The sequence below is a fragment of the Falco rusticolus genome, chromosome 10, assembly GCF_015220075.1.
Source record: "Falco rusticolus isolate bFalRus1 chromosome 10, bFalRus1.pri, whole genome shotgun sequence".
Taxonomy (NCBI): Eukaryota; Metazoa; Chordata; class Aves; order Falconiformes; family Falconidae; genus Falco; species Falco rusticolus.
The window spans coordinates 1,784,747-1,803,252 of record NC_051196.1 but is presented as its reverse complement, the minus strand read 5'-3'; the positions used below and the strand labels follow the sequence as shown (position 1 = coordinate 1,803,252).

At 45.5% G+C, this 18,506-nt stretch overlaps 1 protein-coding gene across 18 annotated transcripts in view; it reads left to right on the top strand.

Moving 5' to 3' along the window:
• The window catches only part of TNNT3 (troponin T3, fast skeletal type), a 31,765-nt gene extending 14,288 nt beyond the window's left edge, over positions 1 to 17,477 (top strand). For 3 of the 18 annotated variants that reach the window (XM_037403149.1, XM_037403147.1, XM_037403154.1), the window contains 10 exons: positions 2,971 to 2,982; positions 7,525 to 7,543; positions 8,334 to 8,379; positions 9,207 to 9,323; positions 9,659 to 9,736; positions 9,993 to 10,106; positions 10,307 to 10,416; positions 11,299 to 11,389; positions 14,393 to 14,433; positions 17,070 to 17,477. In XM_037403149.1, the coding sequence (XP_037259046.1) occupies positions 2,971 to 2,982; positions 7,525 to 7,543; positions 8,334 to 8,379; positions 9,207 to 9,323; positions 9,659 to 9,736; positions 9,993 to 10,106; positions 10,307 to 10,416; positions 11,299 to 11,389; positions 14,393 to 14,433; positions 17,070 to 17,118 (677 nt within the window). In that variant the 3' untranslated portion in view covers positions 17,119 to 17,477. Of the gene's footprint in view, positions 1 to 1,736; positions 1,749 to 2,970; positions 2,983 to 3,389; positions 3,408 to 3,728; positions 3,756 to 7,524; positions 7,544 to 8,333; positions 8,380 to 9,206; positions 9,324 to 9,658; positions 9,737 to 9,992; positions 10,107 to 10,306; positions 10,417 to 11,298; positions 11,390 to 12,083; positions 12,125 to 14,392; positions 14,434 to 17,069 lie in introns of all 18 variants that reach the window. The other 15 variants (XM_037403139.1, XM_037403138.1, XM_037403143.1 and 12 more) reach the window with 11 other exon arrangements.
• Positions 17,478 to 18,506: the final 1,029 nt, after the last annotated feature.

The following is an 18,506-nucleotide window of genomic DNA, read 5'->3' as shown; positions in this document are numbered from 1 at the left end:
AAACAGAAACTGAACTTGCAGCATCATCTAAACTGTCTGTGAAAATTATGCTGTGCCATTTGGAGCAGCTTTATGAAAGCAGCCACACCTCAGCAGCCCCCCAGCCCCGTTATTTCACTGCTCTCGGCAGAGGGACAGCAGCCTCTTAGTTTAGCCGAGATCAGGGCTTTCGCCAGGGTCGAAGTGAGTGAGGTGAAAGCTGTCTGATTGTGTTTTGCATGACTTAATACTTCAACATCCATGCGCCGCTTCTCATTTCCCTCCTGTTCTCGCCACTCTTGCTTCATGTCCTTGTCTCCTTTTAACCATCTTCATTCTTGTCTGTCACCTGCTCCTAAGGTTTCTCTGACCTTGCTTTGCGCAAGGTAAAGGTCATTGCTACCACCCCAGCTGCTTTACCTGCCTCTGTGCATCTTTCTCCTGGTATTTATTGAACTGCTACTCACTACTTGAGTGTTGGTCTCAAGCTTTGGCATATATATGAGCTTGAATTTTATGCAGGGCACCAGGTATTAACATAATCTGATTAACAATAAAACCATACCTACAGACTCCCTGTGTTTCCTTTTCCCTCTGTAACACAAAGTATAACAAAAAGGAAAGATGTAAATATAACAAGCTTAAAAGAAAACTTTTATGTCAGAGGGAGACTGTTCCAGCTTTTCACATCACTGTATGATTATTTAGTTTCCTTGTTATTAATGCTGTCATTGTCTAATAAATCTTCTAAGTCACAGCTTTGGCCCGCACAAGTTCAGAGTGGTTGCTGCTCTGTGATTCTTGCTCTAATTCTTTTATTTTTCTTTGCTGACACTTTCCACGTAACCAAGCGCATGTGCGTGACATCTAAATTCCTATTAATCTGCAAAATTCCTGTACATAGGAATTTGAAGCTGTTGAAGAAAACCAGAGTCATGACAAATCAATCCATTCTTAAGATTCCCTAAAATTTACGTTCCCTATAGGAAAGTATAGTTATGGTTTGTAACTGGGAAGTCACCTTCTGAGAAGCTTAGAAGAAACATTTTAGTGTCCCTGAAAACTTTTAGGGCTGTGGTTACCCCACAGCCGGGGCAGAGGGAGGTACCCGAGCTGCAGAGACAAGCTGCTCACGCTCACGGGCATCGCTGGCAGCAGGGTCCCGGCACGCAGGCGCGAGCGGCTTCTGCTTTGCAGCAGACAAGCCCTGTGTAGACCCCAATACTTCCAGGTCTGCAGAGCTAAGTTCCAAATCTGCCAGTGAAGGCCCTTAGGTGGGGAGCTTCAGATGCCGAGCGAGAGATCCAAAGCGGTACTTCCCTGCAGTAACTCATACCCCCATACCTGCCCCCACAGCTAAAGGGGCACGGGCACACCTGACACACAGGCTACCCTGCACACTTGTAGAACTTTCTTCTTGGGTATGCTTGCTTTCACATGTAAGGGTCACCGGTGCTGCTACAACTGCCCACTGTTTATATATTTGCATGATATAAACTGTTGCAATTCATCAACATTCAAATTCCCTTTATCTTTCATTTCTATGGCGTTCCTTCCTTGTCCCACTTCACACCCCACTGTAACTACTCTCCTTTTCCACTCTTATTAACCCTCCATCCCTATAACCTAGTCTGCAAATGATACTCCTTCAACCCAGTCTTACAAAGTTTGAGGTGATCCCCTCCTGAATAACTTATTTATAATTCTTTTATCTTCCTTTCCTATGTTTTTCCCCTGACACTTCCTACTAAATGAAGCCCCCCCTCCAGGTATGTGATTTAACTTCTAAACCCCCCAGTGTCTGTCTGCAGGGATGGTGTGTGTGGGAAGCCAATACAAGGTGACAGGAGATAACAACCTCTCAATTAATGATAGCTTGTAACTTGCATGCCTTTGGGGGTGTGTGTGTGTGTGTGTTGGTTTTTTAGTTTAATATTTTTTTCTAGGTAAAATGTAAACAGCAGCAAGGAGGAGGAAACTTACCTGTTGCATGAAAATTTTACTAAAAACTACGGGTACACATGTACTACTGTGAAAGAGTAGCTCAGCAAAAAAGTGCCCTTATGGAATGGGTTAAATTCTGCACTGTGATATGAGAATGAGTGTTTCTTCCTATAGGGAAAGCTTATTTTCAAAGCTTGGGGCAGAATTTGACCCATTGGCTGTACACAGGGAATACAAATACCGCCAGATTTTGCATTATTTTTATGCCTGCTTTTGAAAATATTCTGCGGTGCGTATATGGCTGAAAAGCAAAATTTGCCCTGCAAATCTGCCCCGCTGATCTATTCTTGCTTTGCCAAAAAACCCCAGAGGAATGGAACATAGACCTGCACAGACTTTGAACGAACGTTTTCTTCCTATGAAGTAATCTGGTTGTCATTCTGTGTTGCAAATGGAAGTGAAGACCAGCAGCACGTGTATATAAACATCACAGTTGTCTTCAAGGAAGAAAATGGCCTCAGCTACAGATGTAGAGAAGAGCACTGAGCTGCTTTGGAAGTTAGCTGAACACTGACGCTGAGGTGCAGCAGGTATTTCAGTAGGTTTCCAAACCACTCTGGGTTTATTTCAAATGACTGACATCCTGCTGTAGAAAAGGATGGATCCAAGAGCGCTTGGAGACTGCTGACCATGTTCATGTGCATATTTCAAGCCAAGGGAAACCTTGCTACGCTCTGCTATCAGGTTGTGCTTCACGGCATATAATGCTCAGAAGTTTATTTTGAAGGGCTGCACTATTATCGTAAATCTGCCTGTTTCACCTAACTGAATTCCTTTCCTGTGATTTCTGTTTCTATGCTATTTCAAATGTAATTCATTTATTTCACCTCAGGTTTACGTCTTAGCTTCGCCCCCCTCTCCCCTTTTCCTCTCTGCCCCTCCCCCCCTTTGGCTCAAAAGCTCTTTTGGTGTGTGAAATAACAGGTTTCTCGTTCTCATTCTCTTATTTTCCATCGCATCTTGTTCCATGACACTTCACACCTGAAGTTCATGAGCCAGGTATGTGACATGACTTCTGATTTACTCCTCCTAGCTGCAACACAAGAGTGTGTGTGTGTGAGACAGAGAGAACAGGAGTCCTGGGTTGACAGAAGAGAACAAAACAAGAGAAACAAATATTAACCACAATGATCAGTTGCAGCCCTTTTCTCCTTTAATCTCCAGGCTTACCACTGCCTTAACCTTACAGCATCTTTAACTCCTGACAGCCTCTCCAGATACCTTTTCTCCCTGCCTTAATTCACTAATTCCTTTACTTTTTCCCCCCTCCTTTATTTTTCACGCCCCCCTTCATGCATTCCTTGGTCTCTTTCTCAGGCTTCCAAGAGCTTTAAACATCTGTTCTTTCTCTTTTTCTTTTCCTATTTCCTGTCTTTCCATCACTGCTTGCACCACACCACCCGCAGAGGAAGCCCACGAAGAAGGTATGTGATGCACCTACAGCCTCCCTCACCCTTTTTCTTTTTCAGTGCTGGGGAAACAGTGTTAAAAACACTGACCTTGTTCAAGAGCAAAGAGAGCATGGGAGGGAAACGGTTTCTTTGGATGAACATGGAGAAAAGGGCTGTATGTTTGCCCAATGGAATCAGAAAAAAGATGTTGTTTCTTCTTGTCTGATCGCCAGAGAGCCCGAGGTTCCCAGCGTAGCCGGGAGGGAGCGGGGAGAGTTGCTTTTAGGAGAACAGTGCCGGTTGTGGACTGACTGCTCTGCTTCTTCTCTTTTGCTTTTATGCTTCAACCTACAGCTGATGAAGGCGGCGAATACTGTGATGGTAGCTCGGTGTTGTCTTAGGACAACAAAGTCATCTTTCTAACACCTCACTCTCTTTTTCTGTACTTGCTTTTGTTCCTTACTTGATTTTTAAACTCAGGAACTGGGCCAAAACATCTCTGCCGCAAAGAATTGCTCACTGTGCATATCCAATCACCCCCGGGGGGGTCACTGCTGTGTGGAGATCCCTGCACAACCCTGTTAGCATAGCAGATGGTGAAGACCAAGCTCTAGAAGCTTGCTCTGGACTTGTCTTTTAGCTAGGACCTGTTGTGTCACAGATCTCATCAGCAAACCTTCTCTATCTCCCAAAATCAGCAAAGTAGCTCTTAAATCCCTGTGGCGTGCTTGAAAATGGACGTGCCTTCCTCATCCATCCTTAGGTGGTCATGGTCTCCAGGCCTGAATCTCCAGATATTTAAAATTCTGCTCCAGCCACACACTGAGTTGTGCTAAACATGAGGGGTGTGAGTACCTTTATTCAGACTGGCTGGGCGGGCATAGGCTGTGCGTGACCCCTGGCCAAGCGGGAGTACATGGCTGGGGACGAGACTCGTGTGAAGGGACCAAATCCAAAAGTACACAGGGTCAGTTTTGCTCTTGTGTGTGGGTGAGAGAACTTAGCGCCCCCCGGGCCAAATTCAAACCCAGTTTTAAATGTATAGAGAGACCCTCGTGGACTTTTACAGGCCTTTGAAGTAGCTCTGTTGTGTTCTGACTGCCCCAACCCCTAGAACACCTGGCCAGTTGTTTTGAAAGACAAAGCCCAACGTCACTTGTAACCACCCTGAATTTTCTGTTTCCTCGTTTTGTTTTGCTTTTGTAGGGTTTTTTTTGTTAGCTTGTTTTAATTTTCTTGCTTGCTTTTCAGGCTTTTTTTTTCTTTAGAGAAATACCCTGAAGACCTTTCTAAGCCCCTTTCTCTCCTTTTTCTCTTTCTTTCCTTTTTTTTTTATAGCATATTGACTTTTTTTCCCCCTAAGGACAGAGTGTGAGTTAGATATGTTGCTTCTGAGAAGTGGGATTAAGGGAGGGCGTTTAGGGAGTTTGGAATGAAGTAAAGGCAGTTCAGGTGGGCTCATAGAGAGGGGGCCACTGTGTGAATACCTCATAGATCGGGCAGGAGAAAGCAAGGTTGTGTTTATGGTGGTGTGTACTCTCCCTAGGCTAATCCTTTTGGAAACCAGAAACTCAGAGACTCTCTAATCACCAGGGCGGTGAACTTGGATTTCCAGTGGCTCTTGCCTTCTTCGGCAGGGTTCTCTGCGGGGGTTTTGTCACAGCCCCATGGTTTGTGGGCAGAGTGACCAGAACGTCAGTCAAAATCCACCATAGGAACAGGAATTTGCTATGACAATTCCTGTCTGTCAACAAATTTTGACCCAGTTCCTTGACTTGGTGTCTTGAAAGAAGGGGCATTTCAAAATAAATTGCATCCCCGGGCTGCTTTTGGTGCATTCAGTATGGACCAATGCTGGGTCATGCACTGCAAAGGACAGGTTTATTACTGTTCATTTATTAATAGAGGTTCCTATTTCTTTTGTCATCCCCTTTTCTGGTTTTCTGGAAGTACCTTGAAATGTTGTAACTACAACTTCTTATTTCAAGAGCAACTAACCTTCATTTTTCTTTTTGTTTTTATGATTGTTTGTTGGTTTAAATGAGTTTAAAGTGCTGATTTGGTGGCAGCTGAAACCAAAAAACGAGCGTTTTTTGACAGACAGATGTTGATTCTGGCAACCAAGGTCAACAAACAAAACCAGCTTCCTGCCCCCCAAGTGTTACTAACTGGCAGCCTGAAGTTAAACAGGGATGTTTATGAAAATTATCTGGGTATGTCACGAAGGAAGGGAATCCTGTGTGAATAGCATCCCTGATAGATTGATTAATCATGATTACTTTTCCTCTCTCCAGATAAAAAACAATTTAAGTCATGTGCTAAGAAGCTCACTGGCTATTTGAAAAGCAAAACAATTTAAAAAAACAGATGGAGAAATACAGAAGTACGCTGTGGGCTAATGGTGTTTTTCTGCAGGAGTGATTTGTGACTTCCTTTATGCGAGTGATCTAAAACATTTCAGTAATTACATGCTGTTTGTTTTATTAACATTGCTCTAGTATCTAGAGGCCTCAACTGAAACATGTTTTGGTAGGCAGTGTTCTTGCAGTAAATGAGAAAAGTCTACCCCCCCAAAAGTTCATAACTGGAATCGATACTGGAAAGCGTGAGAGAAAGGAAAGGTTTGTTTCTGATCTCTTACGCATCTCTCATGTCTTTTCCCTTAATTATCTCAATAACCCATTTCCAGCCACTTTCTCCACTTGTTATTATTCAACATCCTTGCAAATGATGTCTCTCCTAAGTGTTTTCCAGTATCAGCTTTTGCTACTTTTTTCCTCTTATAATGTTTCACTTTATTTTACCCTACTCTGTTTCATTTGCTGTTCCCGATTTCCTCCATCAGTCCCAGAACAGCTGGATGCAAATAAGCATTTGAAAAAACATAATATAATAGCTTTCTGTATCATGATATGGATAGCAGGGCTCATGCACCCACTCCTGAGGGACACTGTTTTTACTTTTACTTTACAAAGCTGGTTTTTTGTGTTGGTTTTTTTTTTAACTGATTCAACAGCTGTGAGCTTTTTACCTCAGTTCCTCCCACTGAACCAACATGGGGAGAGTCTTGTACCACAGAATCCAGCAGCATCCCTGAAAGTTCAAACGTAGTGTGAGGTTATGAAAGTAAACCTGGGTCCCTGTGAGACCAGGCCAGAATAAACACATAGGTTTAATTTACTTCTGTTTGTGAGAATAACAGTGCTGAACTTACTGGCATTATGCTGGAGTTAATAACTAAAGTTTAAAAAGCATAGCAGAGAGGGGAATTGATGGCAAGCACAAATGTTAAGCAAGTAACTCATAAGACAGCACATTTTGGAGACCCAGGGAAAGGTCACTTGTTGCAGGGGAAGACTTCTGACTGCCAGAGGGCCCAAGCTGACAGCTCTGTGATGGCTTAGCCTGCCCGTTGGGGTGCTATACCTCTCCTGGAGATGCAAAGATCATTCCCATTAACACCGATGGGAATTTTGCATGTACCTCAGCAGGAGAGGATGCTTACTAAGAGAGGACAGCCTTTCCAAGCTGGGTTTGAGGAGCACCACACAGTGCAGAGCGATAAGCATCTTCCCCATGGCACTGAGGTATCTCAGGGACACGTGCCCTAACTAACCTGGGAGTCAATGATCCCGGAGAAAATGTGTGCCATGAAGTTTTTCCCTCCTGGCCTCCATGTGAGGCCTTTGAGCAAAACCGGTGAAGCCCAGTTATCATTGACATACCTGTGAATTCAGGTTAACTTTAGTGAAAGAAGTGCTGATTGGAAAAGGCACAGTTTCTTGTATCCTCCAGCCCAGCTGTCCTCCTTAGAGCTTTGGTCAGGATGGTTTGAGAAAAATAATTTTGCATTTACATGAAACCATTGCTTTCCAGACACTACGCTTGGGACTTTTACACAGTCTCCTGATTGTTTTCTGCCGAATTCTGTTTCAAGGGCAAAACCAGATTCACTCCTAGCAAAAGGGGTGTGTGAGTGTGTGTATTTCTTTTGGAAGTGCTTGAGATTTAACCAGTTTCTCTGGGACGTTTCCCCTAAGATTAAATTTCCCTTCCCTCCTTTTACTTTAGCAGCTGGCATGATCTCTGTTGTTCTAACTGTTCTCCCTCTTTTTCCCCTTCCTGTTTTGCTCCATGTTTCCAAATACAGAGGAGAAGCCCAGAATAAAGTAAGTATGAAGGACAGGGAGCTTCAAAGCCCTGGGATCATTTTTCTGATCTAGCAGAAGCCCTTAGATTGTCTCTTAGGCCAACGGACACTAGAAGCCTTTATCCCACCCTCCCTGGCGCCACGTCCAGCTGCTCCCGCTCGCCTTCCCGGGATGGCTGCTTTTGCCAGAGGATGCCTCAGCAGTAGTTACTGCCCTGGGTCTTAAGACCAGTTCCTGACAAGAGCTGGAGAAATTGTCAACTGTCCAAGATTCAGCAGTCTCACAGTACCCCGAGATATAGCCAGCTCAACAGTAAATCCTCCGTGAGAGGCCATGGCTGGGAAACTGCCCGTCCATCCAGGATCACTGACAGTAGGAAAGGGGGCAAATATGGGTCTGGGCTGGCTTAAGCTGAAGGTTTCCAACGGACCTTCTGGCCCTGGGCCCCAACACCTTCCCTTCCCACTCTGCCAGCTGCCCAGAACAGAGCCTGCAGCACTGCGCCAACAACCTCGCAGGCCAACATCTTTCCATGTGGTAGGGAACGACCATAGGCTTTGGGAACGAAAAAGGTTTGTTAGGGGTAACTCCCTAGGACAGTGCTACTCTGGAGTAGTTTTCCACTGACCTGCTGTTTCACCCCTCTGTATCTCCATCTCCATCAACATTCCTCCTTGTCAGCATCCTCCCTGAGGGCAGGGCAGGTCAGGGCGTGCTATTTAAAAAGCTGCCTGTTCTTTAAGATGAAAATCCTTTTTTTTTTCTTCTTTCTTTCTTTTTTGTTTGTTTTGGTTTTGACTCTCTGCAGACTAACTGCTCCTAAAATACCAGAGGGTGAGAAAGTAGATTTTGATGTAAGTATTCCTGAGCTGGCTGTGTTTGTCTGTCTGTACCTGAGCCATACACATGTGTACAAACACACATAACTCCTCCTGTATTGGATATTGCTGAGCATAAAGTCAAGGACAAAATTATGGATGCTTTGCTGCCTGTTTTCAGTGAAAGGCTACTCTCTGCTCCCTGAAACTCTCTGGTTGCATTTGTTGCTAATGTGGCTAAGCTAAAATAATGTATTTCTTTTTTTTCTCCTTAAATCTTTGAAGCCAATATATGAAGAAAGGAGAAAGTAAGTGTTTTAGGAGATCTCAGATCCCCTCTCCCATTGTTGTAAATGGCATGAAAGTTGCAGGCTGAAATAAAGCAGGCTTATGCACATCTGTTGCTGAGAAACTCTACCTAAAATGACAATAATAAACAGAGATCCACATACCTTCCTAGAAAGTTGATATAAAAATGAAGACGCTTTGGTGTTGAAAATTTCCACTTGCTTTGCCCAAGATGCAGTAACATTTTCTAGGTAAGATTCATATCTCAAAGCAAAGAGGACGCAGCTAAGTATATGCGAAGACAGGCATCTAAGCAAAGCCAGGGATAAAATACGGTGTAGGGGAATGGGAGATGTGGATTCTGTTCCCTTCTGGGCTTCTGTCTGTCACCTGCATGAGTCTCTGACTGTCTCTGACCTGTACCAACAGCCATTTAAGCTAATCCCACAGATTTCCAGGGATATCTGCAGACAGTCCCTGGTTTTGTTCCTCTGTGTAGGCAGGGTGCTGGGAACGTCCAGGGCATGTGTCTAGAGCGATATGGGCTTACTGAATGTACTGTCCTGCTGTTCTAGGACATCCAAAAGAAAAGGCAGAACAAAGACCTGATTGAACTGCAGGCCTTGATTGACAGCCACTTTGAAGCCAGAAGAAAGGAAGAGGAAGAGCTGATTGCCCTCAAGGAGAGGATTGTGAGTCCCTGTACTGCCATTTCCCTGTACTAGACTGGATCCTCTGTAGGTGAGAAGTTGAATCCATTGGTGCACTGTCAGCCTTTGGCAGAAAGCTGTACCGCTGTGTGCAGAAGTGACTGCTCGAGTCACCACCAAGTGGCTTCTCCCCACATCTGTCCCCTCTCTCAGCCTCTTCTTTTGCACCTGGGAATTGCACACGAGACCCTTTACACGTTCTGGCAAGGGAGTAGGTGGCGCACTCTACAAACCACAGCTCTTGGTGGTGGGATGCGATACTGGAGGTGGGTAAAGCCACAATGATGACTCAATGCCTCTGCAACTGCTTCTTGCAGGAGAAGCGCAGAGCTGAAAGAGCAGAGCAACAGAGGATCCGGGCTGAGAAGGAGAAGGAGCGTCAGGCAAGGCTTGCAGTAAGTGTCTTTGCATCTCTCTCCTTGTTTCAGCATCAAATTGGAGGCTATCTCCAGAGACAGAAGGATACTTCAGATTCTGCCTGTCTCAGTCTGAAGAGGAGATGACCACCCTCTTAAAGCAAGGGCAGGAAACAGGAGTCGCCGATTCTCACCGACTTGCTTATCTGATTACCTTCCCTGCAGTGACACTGGCTGCTGGGGAAGCTGCGAGTCTCCCCTGGGGTAACTTGTTTCTGTGTGTCACTCTTCCCAGGAGGAAAAGGCACGGAGAGAGGAAGAAGATGCCAAGAGAAAAGCTGAGGATGATCTCAAGAAGAAGAAGGCTCTGTCCTCCATGGGTGCCACATACAGCAGCTATCTGGCTAAGGTAAAAAGCATGGCCCGGTGGAAGAAATACGGAAATGTTAAACCACAGGGGTGATGGGGAACAGTCTTTATTACAGTTGAGAGAACAACTCAGCTTTCTTTCTGGATCCCTAGCAGCTTGTCTTGCATGCTTTGTCACTGAAATAATTCCATTCAGGCTGTATTTCTGTGGTCTGACATTAATTGATGTTCTGAAAACAGGCTGATCAGAAGAGAGGAAAGAAGCAAACAGCTAGAGAGACAAAGAAGAAGGTCCTGGCAGAGAGGCGCAAGCCCTTGAACATCGACCACCTTAACGAAGACAAGCTGAGGTAATACGCTTATCCTAACTTACTGAAAGTAATCCACTGAACTTTGGTCTTGCTGTCCTGGAGTCTCCTCTGGTGAAAAAAAGAGGTAGAGGAGAGGGCCTTCCTTGAAATTCATCATGCGACAGTGTTCAGTTGTGCCCTTCCTTGATCCAGAAAACAGAGGGGAAATGGGGATGTGGGGAATTGTTGGAATGGTTTGGGAGCCATCTAGCCGTGCTGTTGGCACAGCCCCGGTAGCCTCTGCTGCTAATCAGGGTTAGTCATTTACAGGGCTAGGTACAAACTTTAAACCCAGCTCTGCGATTAGCTGAACAAACCTAGAGATCGAGATCTGTGGCATTCCCAGGGATGAGTTAGAGCTGCTAAGGTATGAGTACCTTGCGGTCTCCACGGAGGCTGGAGGTTTGGGAGCTGAATGCTCTGGTGCAGAACAGTCATCAGATGACAGTCTGGACTCCACTTGTTGGAGTTCACACATGGTTGAAAGATGAGGTTGGCTTACCTTGGCCCTGAAACAGATGAGATTGCACAACGGCAGCTGCTCTGCTCATCTGGGTGGACTTCAGAGTCCTCCTTCCTCCTGATCTGAATCCCCTGGACTCTTCTTTCTTTAAGAGTTAGGCAGAAAACTAAATTTATAGGAAATACGTTAGCATGTGACACATGCAAGAGTACAAGTCCAAAAGGTTCTCAGGTGAGAAAAACATGACCTTGGAACTGGTGAGTAGCTTTCAGAGAACAGAAGGGGTTTGCAGGAACTGCATTAATGTATGAACTGCATTAAATAAAACGTAAAAACTCTCACTACTAGTGATGTGAAAACCATAGAAAACACACGATGTGATGTGTTTCTCTCATATTCCTTTTCCCATGAACACACAGGGACAAGGCTAAGGAACTGTGGGACTGGTTATACCAGCTGGAGACTGAAAAGTATGACTTTACAGAGCAGATCAAGAAGAAAAAATATGAGGTGAGCTGAGAAGCCATTTTACTAATGGCAGCGGGTCCAAAATATGAAAATCTCTGTGACTCCTCTGGCAAAAGCCATGTGGTGACGTCATTTGGGTCTCCAGTGCCCTTTTACAATATTTTAAGCAGCAAGACATCTGGAACTGCATTCCCCTAACGTACATGCTTGGACTGGATTTCACATTTTAGGGTGAAGTTGAATAGAGCACTCTCAGGGTTTTCAGTGCCCCATGGAAAGGCAATCCCAACAGAAAATGGGCTCCCTGCACTCTGCTCAAACACAACTTGTCCATTCTTGTTTATCTATAGGTACCCGTGGCTTGAAAATTCAGTAGCTCTTAATTCACTCATCTCCATTGCTAAGTAGTATTTTTAAATTCATCTTTGATTTCACACTTGAACGTTGTAAGCTTTATTCCCATCCCAGACAGATTCCCTGTGGACTGAGCTCTCTGGAGTCACTGAAAACTGTCTCCAGGCAGGAGCATGTGACTGAAGTGTCAAATGGTAACAGAAAGTGGACGTGTTTACTTCACAGTCCCAGGACAGGGCTGCACTCACCTACAACAGGTTTCAGTGGCTGAGAAATCCTACTGGATCTCTCTCTGCCTTGCCCTCCTTTTAATTCCCAATCACACAGACACATGCTGACAGAGAATGAGCAACACCAATGTAACTATCTCAATCTCTCTTAGATTTTAACAATGCGTTGCAGGCTGCAGGAGCTTTCCAAGTTGTAAGTACAATGAACTTGCCTGTGTAACAGCAGCAGCAAAGGCTACCAAATGCATGAGCCTGTGGCATGGTCGGGGCCCGGTGCCAGACAGAAACTGGCACTTGGCTCCAATGCAGAGAGAAAAGAGAAATCTGGATCCTGTGTCTCTCCCTTCCCTTCCTTTTTCTCTCCCCTTCCATTCTTTGAAAAGAGATGAGGCGGTAATTTAGGAAAAGAGTCAGGGTCCCACAGGGATGTGGTTAAAGAACTGAGCATGCAACCCATGCAGAGCATCTCTAAAATAATTCCCTATCCAAACCTCTGGTATTGCATGCATGGGGGAGGCACCCTGATGCACCTGGGATACAGGCAGAAGCTTAGGGATGTATGTGTAGGAGCTCGGACTTCACATAAAAGAATGGTATGGGGTTTGGAAAGATTCTCCACCTTATGGCACATGCTTATCCAGACCCAAAATATTGGAGAGGGCTAGATTAAGGGTGACATGTCTATTGGGTGTGGTAAAGGAGGAATTAAGGCAGTGCCAGGGGAGTTGTACATGCTACGCTAATGAAACTTCTGCATAAAGAAAGAGATGGGTGGCTGCTGATGAAAAGCAAGGAGAGGAAGTACAAAGAATGAGCAAAGTAGAAGGAAAATGCACAGCTGAGATGGGAGAAGAAAAGCGGAAAAGCAAAGGGAAGATGATAGCAAGAAAAATGTGAGGAGAAAGATAAGTAAAAACAGCAAAGGGGATGAAGGAGACACAAGCAAGGATGCAAGGGAGAGACAAAGGAAGGAATTGGGACACACAGGAGTGGAGCTGTTCTTTAGCTCTAGTGTCTGTTGCTCTTTAGTGCTTCATTGGAGACTGAGTGTTATAGTCACTATCACAAGGTTATCACTGAAGGTAAGTCTGAAGCCCTTGGGTCAAACTGAAGGCAGCTGGTTCTCTTCCACACTTGGGAAAAATACTCGGTTGCAAAAAAAGAATTTAAACTGCTACAGCAGATATTACAAATTCCATGAGTAAGTATAAAAGCAAGTGATCTGCTGATCTTTCCTTCCTTGTGTTGTCCTGTTCCTGCTAACGTTTCAGTCTCTTACTTTGTTTGTTTGCCATGGAAAGACACCAGCCAGGAAATACCAGTTGTTGCACCAGCTGAATGTATATACTTGTTTTGCACGTGGGGAATGTCAAGTGCCACTTTAAATGTTCAAATGTTGGGTCATCAGTTCTTGGACTGCAGAGCCAGTGGAGAATTTTGAATTACACCAGAAGCAGAAGCGAAGCACATGTCTTGGCAAGTGCATTTTTCCACCCCAGGAAAACTATGTAGAACCCTGACTGGGTTACAAGTGAGGAGGCGAAAGGGCAAAAGAAGGCTCTCTATCACACCCTAATTCTTGTGGGCTTTTCCATACCTGAGCTGGAAGAGTCCCAGGATTTTGGTAGCAAGTCCAGGACTATGGGCCAGGACTGAGGTGCTAAGTCAGGCCGTAAGGTGCTCATCCTGTGCAAGGTAGGTGTTTGCTTTCCTGTGCATCAGGTCGAAATATGCAGCTTACCCATGGTTAAACAGAGATGCTCCATCTTGTAGGACAGAGTCTCTAGCGGCCTGCAGTTATCAACAGAGCTTGGGAAGGTCTTCACAGCCCCCACTTCAACCTTTTCCTCTGTGGTTGCTGAAGCCCTCCTCTCTGGACCCTTTAAAAGTCATCTTCTCTTATTAGATGAGTGGCTGGGAAGGTGGTGACTGCTGCAAGCTCCTCATCCCCTGCTCTGCCAGCCAGCAAAGGTAGTCCAGCAGAATGTGACACCCATCTTCGATTCTTGAGGTGCCCACCCAAAGACCACTGAAGCTCTTTGAGCTTACACACTTCCTAATGTATAGAAGTAGGGGAAGAGTGAGAAGGCGAGGTTGACACATAGAGGTGATGGAGCCATCCAAGAGCTTTCCAGTTGGCCAGGGTGACACTCATTCTCATTCAGTCACCTGCGGTTTGACATGTGAGTTCATATGAGATTAATTTTTACCCATAGGAACTCTTCTAATAAGGGTTATAAAATTCTAGCTCTTCTTTCCCTTGACATGTGAAACGGGCTTGCAGATTTATTGCCAAAGAGCAACATTTCTCTCCTTCGTGCAAGGGTGAACTTTCATTTCAAAGGACAAACCCGTACCATAGGCACCTCTTTCCAGCACTTCAACAGGTAACACTCCCCTCTCTGTGAGGGAACAAGGTTTCTTTATCTCCAAAAACGCTGGTCATGTATGTTGTTTGCAGATTGTCACCCTCAGGAACCGGATCGATCAGGCTCAGAAGCAGTAAGTACCTATATCCCCTTCCTAGCTCCTGGCTTGGGGATATCTTCTCAGTGTTAAAAGTAGTTGCTTCAGCCTCCACACCGACATTTTCTTGTTGCAATGAAATGAGGCTAGAGATGGAAGGGTACCTCCCATCCTGCCTCACACTGAGAAAATGAAGGGGAAACTGAAGTGGATGTAACACCTAACAAGACAAAATTGTGTTTCTTCACACCATGTCTGCAAAATTTCCATCTGCTCATTGCTGGGGTTTTCAAACACCTGACTGAGGTGCTTTGAATACTTGAGGGAATATAACCCTTGTTTACGAAGGACAAACAAGTGGTTGCTAAGATTATGAGGAATGGTGTGTAACAAGACTAACATCTGGGATTACTGTTGTGAGTTCTTTTCACTCATCATCTCCCACTTTCCTTCCCCACAAGACTTCTATTTCATTAGATTTTTTGAGTCTAACTATTCCAAGTGTTTACAGTGAATTTATGAGAGACCAGGGCTAGACATAGCCTGGGGGCTAGGGCACGTAGGAAACTAACAGCCACAGAGAAGGAACTGCTGGGAAGCCAGAGAGGAGAGCTCTCCAGTGGTGGGATTTGATCTGAGCTTCTGTATCTTCTGTATCTATCTTCTTAGCAAAGCCAAGCCAGGAATGAAGTGGTGGTCTTTGGTGGTATCTTTGGATGACAGCAGTGACCGGACACTGCCTTCCCACTTTCCCAAGCCACCCTGCCTTATCAGATGAATGTAACACTGGGGGCTCAGCTGTCTGTAGATGCCAAACATAAGGCTTGACCTTCCCATAGTATTTTCTGTACGGAGCTGTAGGCTGATAAAGCTCAGCAGAATGTGCAGCTGCAGAATGATGCCGTGGCTTGCCTGCGTGTTGCTGCCTTTCTGAGAGGCAATACCACACCACCCACAACAGGCTGTACCATTTACTGCATGCTTGTTCCCCCCAAACACATGATAATTTCTCAGGATACAGGCTCACAGAATGGTTTGGGTTGGAAGGGACCTTAAAGATCACCTGGTTCCAACCCTCACCTAGTTCCAGCCCACCTGCCATGGGCAGGGACACCTTCCACCGGACAAGGTTGCTCACAGCCCCATCTAGCCTGGCCATCATTTGAAAAGTTTGTGCTGAGAAGCCCACAGCTTGTGAGATTTGTGTGTACTTAAATTTCTATCCACACTAGATTGTATCATAGCAAAGCAATGCCTGCCATACAAGGACTTATACGAGGATCAAGTAATCTTTTTGCTTCAGACTTTATTAAGTCTCCTTAAGTACACTCTAAAGGTTAGGCATAACATCAAACATCACAGGCGCCTGTGGAGATAAAAGGACTCTGCCTTCATTTGAGGAGCTAAGCAGTTCCATACTAGGTTTTGAACCTGTGGAAAGGCTGGCAAAAGGGACACCGAGATGAATTTTAAGATAAGCAGGAAACGCTCTGCTCTCTCTCAAGTAAAAGGTCAACTTTTTTAATAGATCAAGTTTAACTTGGGCAAAAGGTAAAGTATCCATTATGTTTAACGTCTGTGTCACTGTGCTACATCTTTCTGTAAATATGGTGAGTCCCCATGGGTAGGGGCAGCACCACAAAAATCTCCCCAAACACGTTGTCCACATTTTTGTCTGCTCCTTGGAGGAACCAGTGGATATCTGTTGATAGCAGGGCCCCACCACCTTGTACTCGACCCCCAAACCCATGCTCTGCCATGCCAAAGAACTGTCCCGGGTTTGCATGTGCTTTGGTTCAAGAAGCAGCCTCATCATCATGTGTGTGCGATGGAAAGGTTTGGTGGTTGTGCCGAGCCCCAAAAGCCAAGGTGCTGCCTACGGGAGCCAGTGCAGATTCTAACTCAACTAACTTCATGCCTGGCACCTCTCTGACTCCAGGCATGCCTGCCTCTCATTCAGAAGGTAAGTGGCTTGCATGTAGGATTGCCCTTCTGTGTGCACAAAGATACTATTCGGAGAGAGTTTGCCTCAGGTGCTTTTCATTGGGAGCATAGCTGGACTCTCACGCACACCATGAGCAAGACGGGGATACTGACATGAAGGGAGGCCTAAAAGTTTGTTTGGACCGTTTTGGAGGCTCTTGCTCTCATGATACAAGGAAGAAGCCACTCTGCCTTTGCTAGAGCAAAGCAATTCCTAGTTGTATTTGAATAATCGCTCAGCTTTTTGCCTCCCCTACTAGATGATCAGAGCACCTGGGGAATTTGACCAGAGCTCCTGGTTAATGAGGACATTTTCTCCAGAAACAGCTCTGAATCCTAAAATCCAGATCATTGCAGATTTGAATTCAGGAAACATCAGGTCTGTGGCTGGATAGGCCTGCCATTTAGTTCTGAGGCCACCTGGACTGCCGTCCTGATAATGCAGGAATCTGGAAGGGTCCACCTCTTTCAGGCATGCACATCCTGGCCTTTCACTAAGAGCCTGAGGAGGAATCCCTTTCCACAATATCTACAGTATTTTCCTCAGGATGTGCTCTATGGCAGGTGTACCCAACGTGAGAGAAGTGAAGGCAGTTCAAACCTGATCTAAGGGTCAGAAACGCGCAGCGGTCACAGAGCCACACTGCTTCCATCATGCTGCCATGTTTTTCTTTCTTTCTGTATTGTAGCAGCAAGAAGGCAGGAGCCAAGGGCAAGGTTGGCGGGCGCTGGAAGTAAAGAAGCAGGCAGGATGGCCCTCCATGGCATGCCAAAACCCTGCTGGTCTCCTCTTTCTTCCTTCACCAATCACTTGTGTTCCCATGCCTCGACGATAACAAAAATCACAACATCAGCCTGGGTTGGCTATCGCTGCTGCTTTTCTTCTTTCCCTTCCTGGAGGGGTCTAGCGGCTTCCTCAGTCAAAAGGAAGCAGGTTCCCTGTGGAACCGAGATGACTCCTTGCTGGCATCTTCAATTCCTGCTGAGCATGTCCTTTATCCTCCTGATAGCAGCCCTACGCTGTCCTGTAGATTGCTGTGTACAAATCTCTGGATTTTGTAAATAAAGCATGACCACCAGTACCTACTTCAATGACAGCCCTCTGGAACAGTGTTTCATATTTTATTTAACAGCATCCCATTTTGCAAGGATTTGGGAGTTGGTCCAGGTTCTTATTTAATATCATCTGATCCAGCTCTACAGCTGGGAATGAGGCTCAGCATCGTCAGCAAAGACCCAGGACTCAGGTCCTGTTCTACAGCCACAATACAGGCAGATAACAAAAGCTGACTGTTCAGGGGGAGCTCATAATCTGGATGCCAAACATAATTCAAATTGACTTAAAGGTTTGAGTGACGAAGGAAATCAAAGAATCGGAAATAAAGGAACAAATCCATAGAAGTGGTAGCTTTCAGCACACATGATTTCTTAAGTGCAGTCACAGTGCAATATAGAGAATGAGTCATTCAAATATTAGATTAAAATGTTTATTGATGCTGTTAACCTACATGTAATATCAAAGCCTGATAATGAAGTGTGAATCGGTTGGATAATCCAGCGCAGATGTCAAAACACAAATGGCTGTTCTAAATTTGGGATGTGAGCTACGCCATAGGGCTTCTTGTCTTTGCCAACCCTTGAAATGCCGTGTTGGGAGCGAAGTCCACCAGGGATGGTGGTTCTCCCCCACGTTTCCAAACTTCTGGCTGTTTCTGGTGCCTATGTTCCCACTCTGGCACTCTGTTAGCACACGCTGTGGCTTCATAAATTCATGAAAGTGGTTTAGGTGCCCTTCAAAGGTCACCTAGTTGAACCCCCCTGCCCCGGGCAGGGACACCTTCCACTGGACCAGGTTGCCCCCAGCCCCGTCCAGTCTGGCCCTGGACACTGCCAGGGATGGGGCACCCACAGCTGCTCTGGGCAGCCTGTTCTGGTGTCCCACCACCCTCATCGTAAAAAGTTCCTCCCTTACATCTGACCTAAGCCTACCCTCTTGCAGTTCAAAACCCCTGTCCCCTGTCCTGTCACGACAGGCCTTGGTAAAAAAAAACCTCTGTGTCATTCTTATAGGCTCCCTTTATAGGGCCTTTTATAGGTTTATAGTCTTTAATAGGCTATAGGCTTTT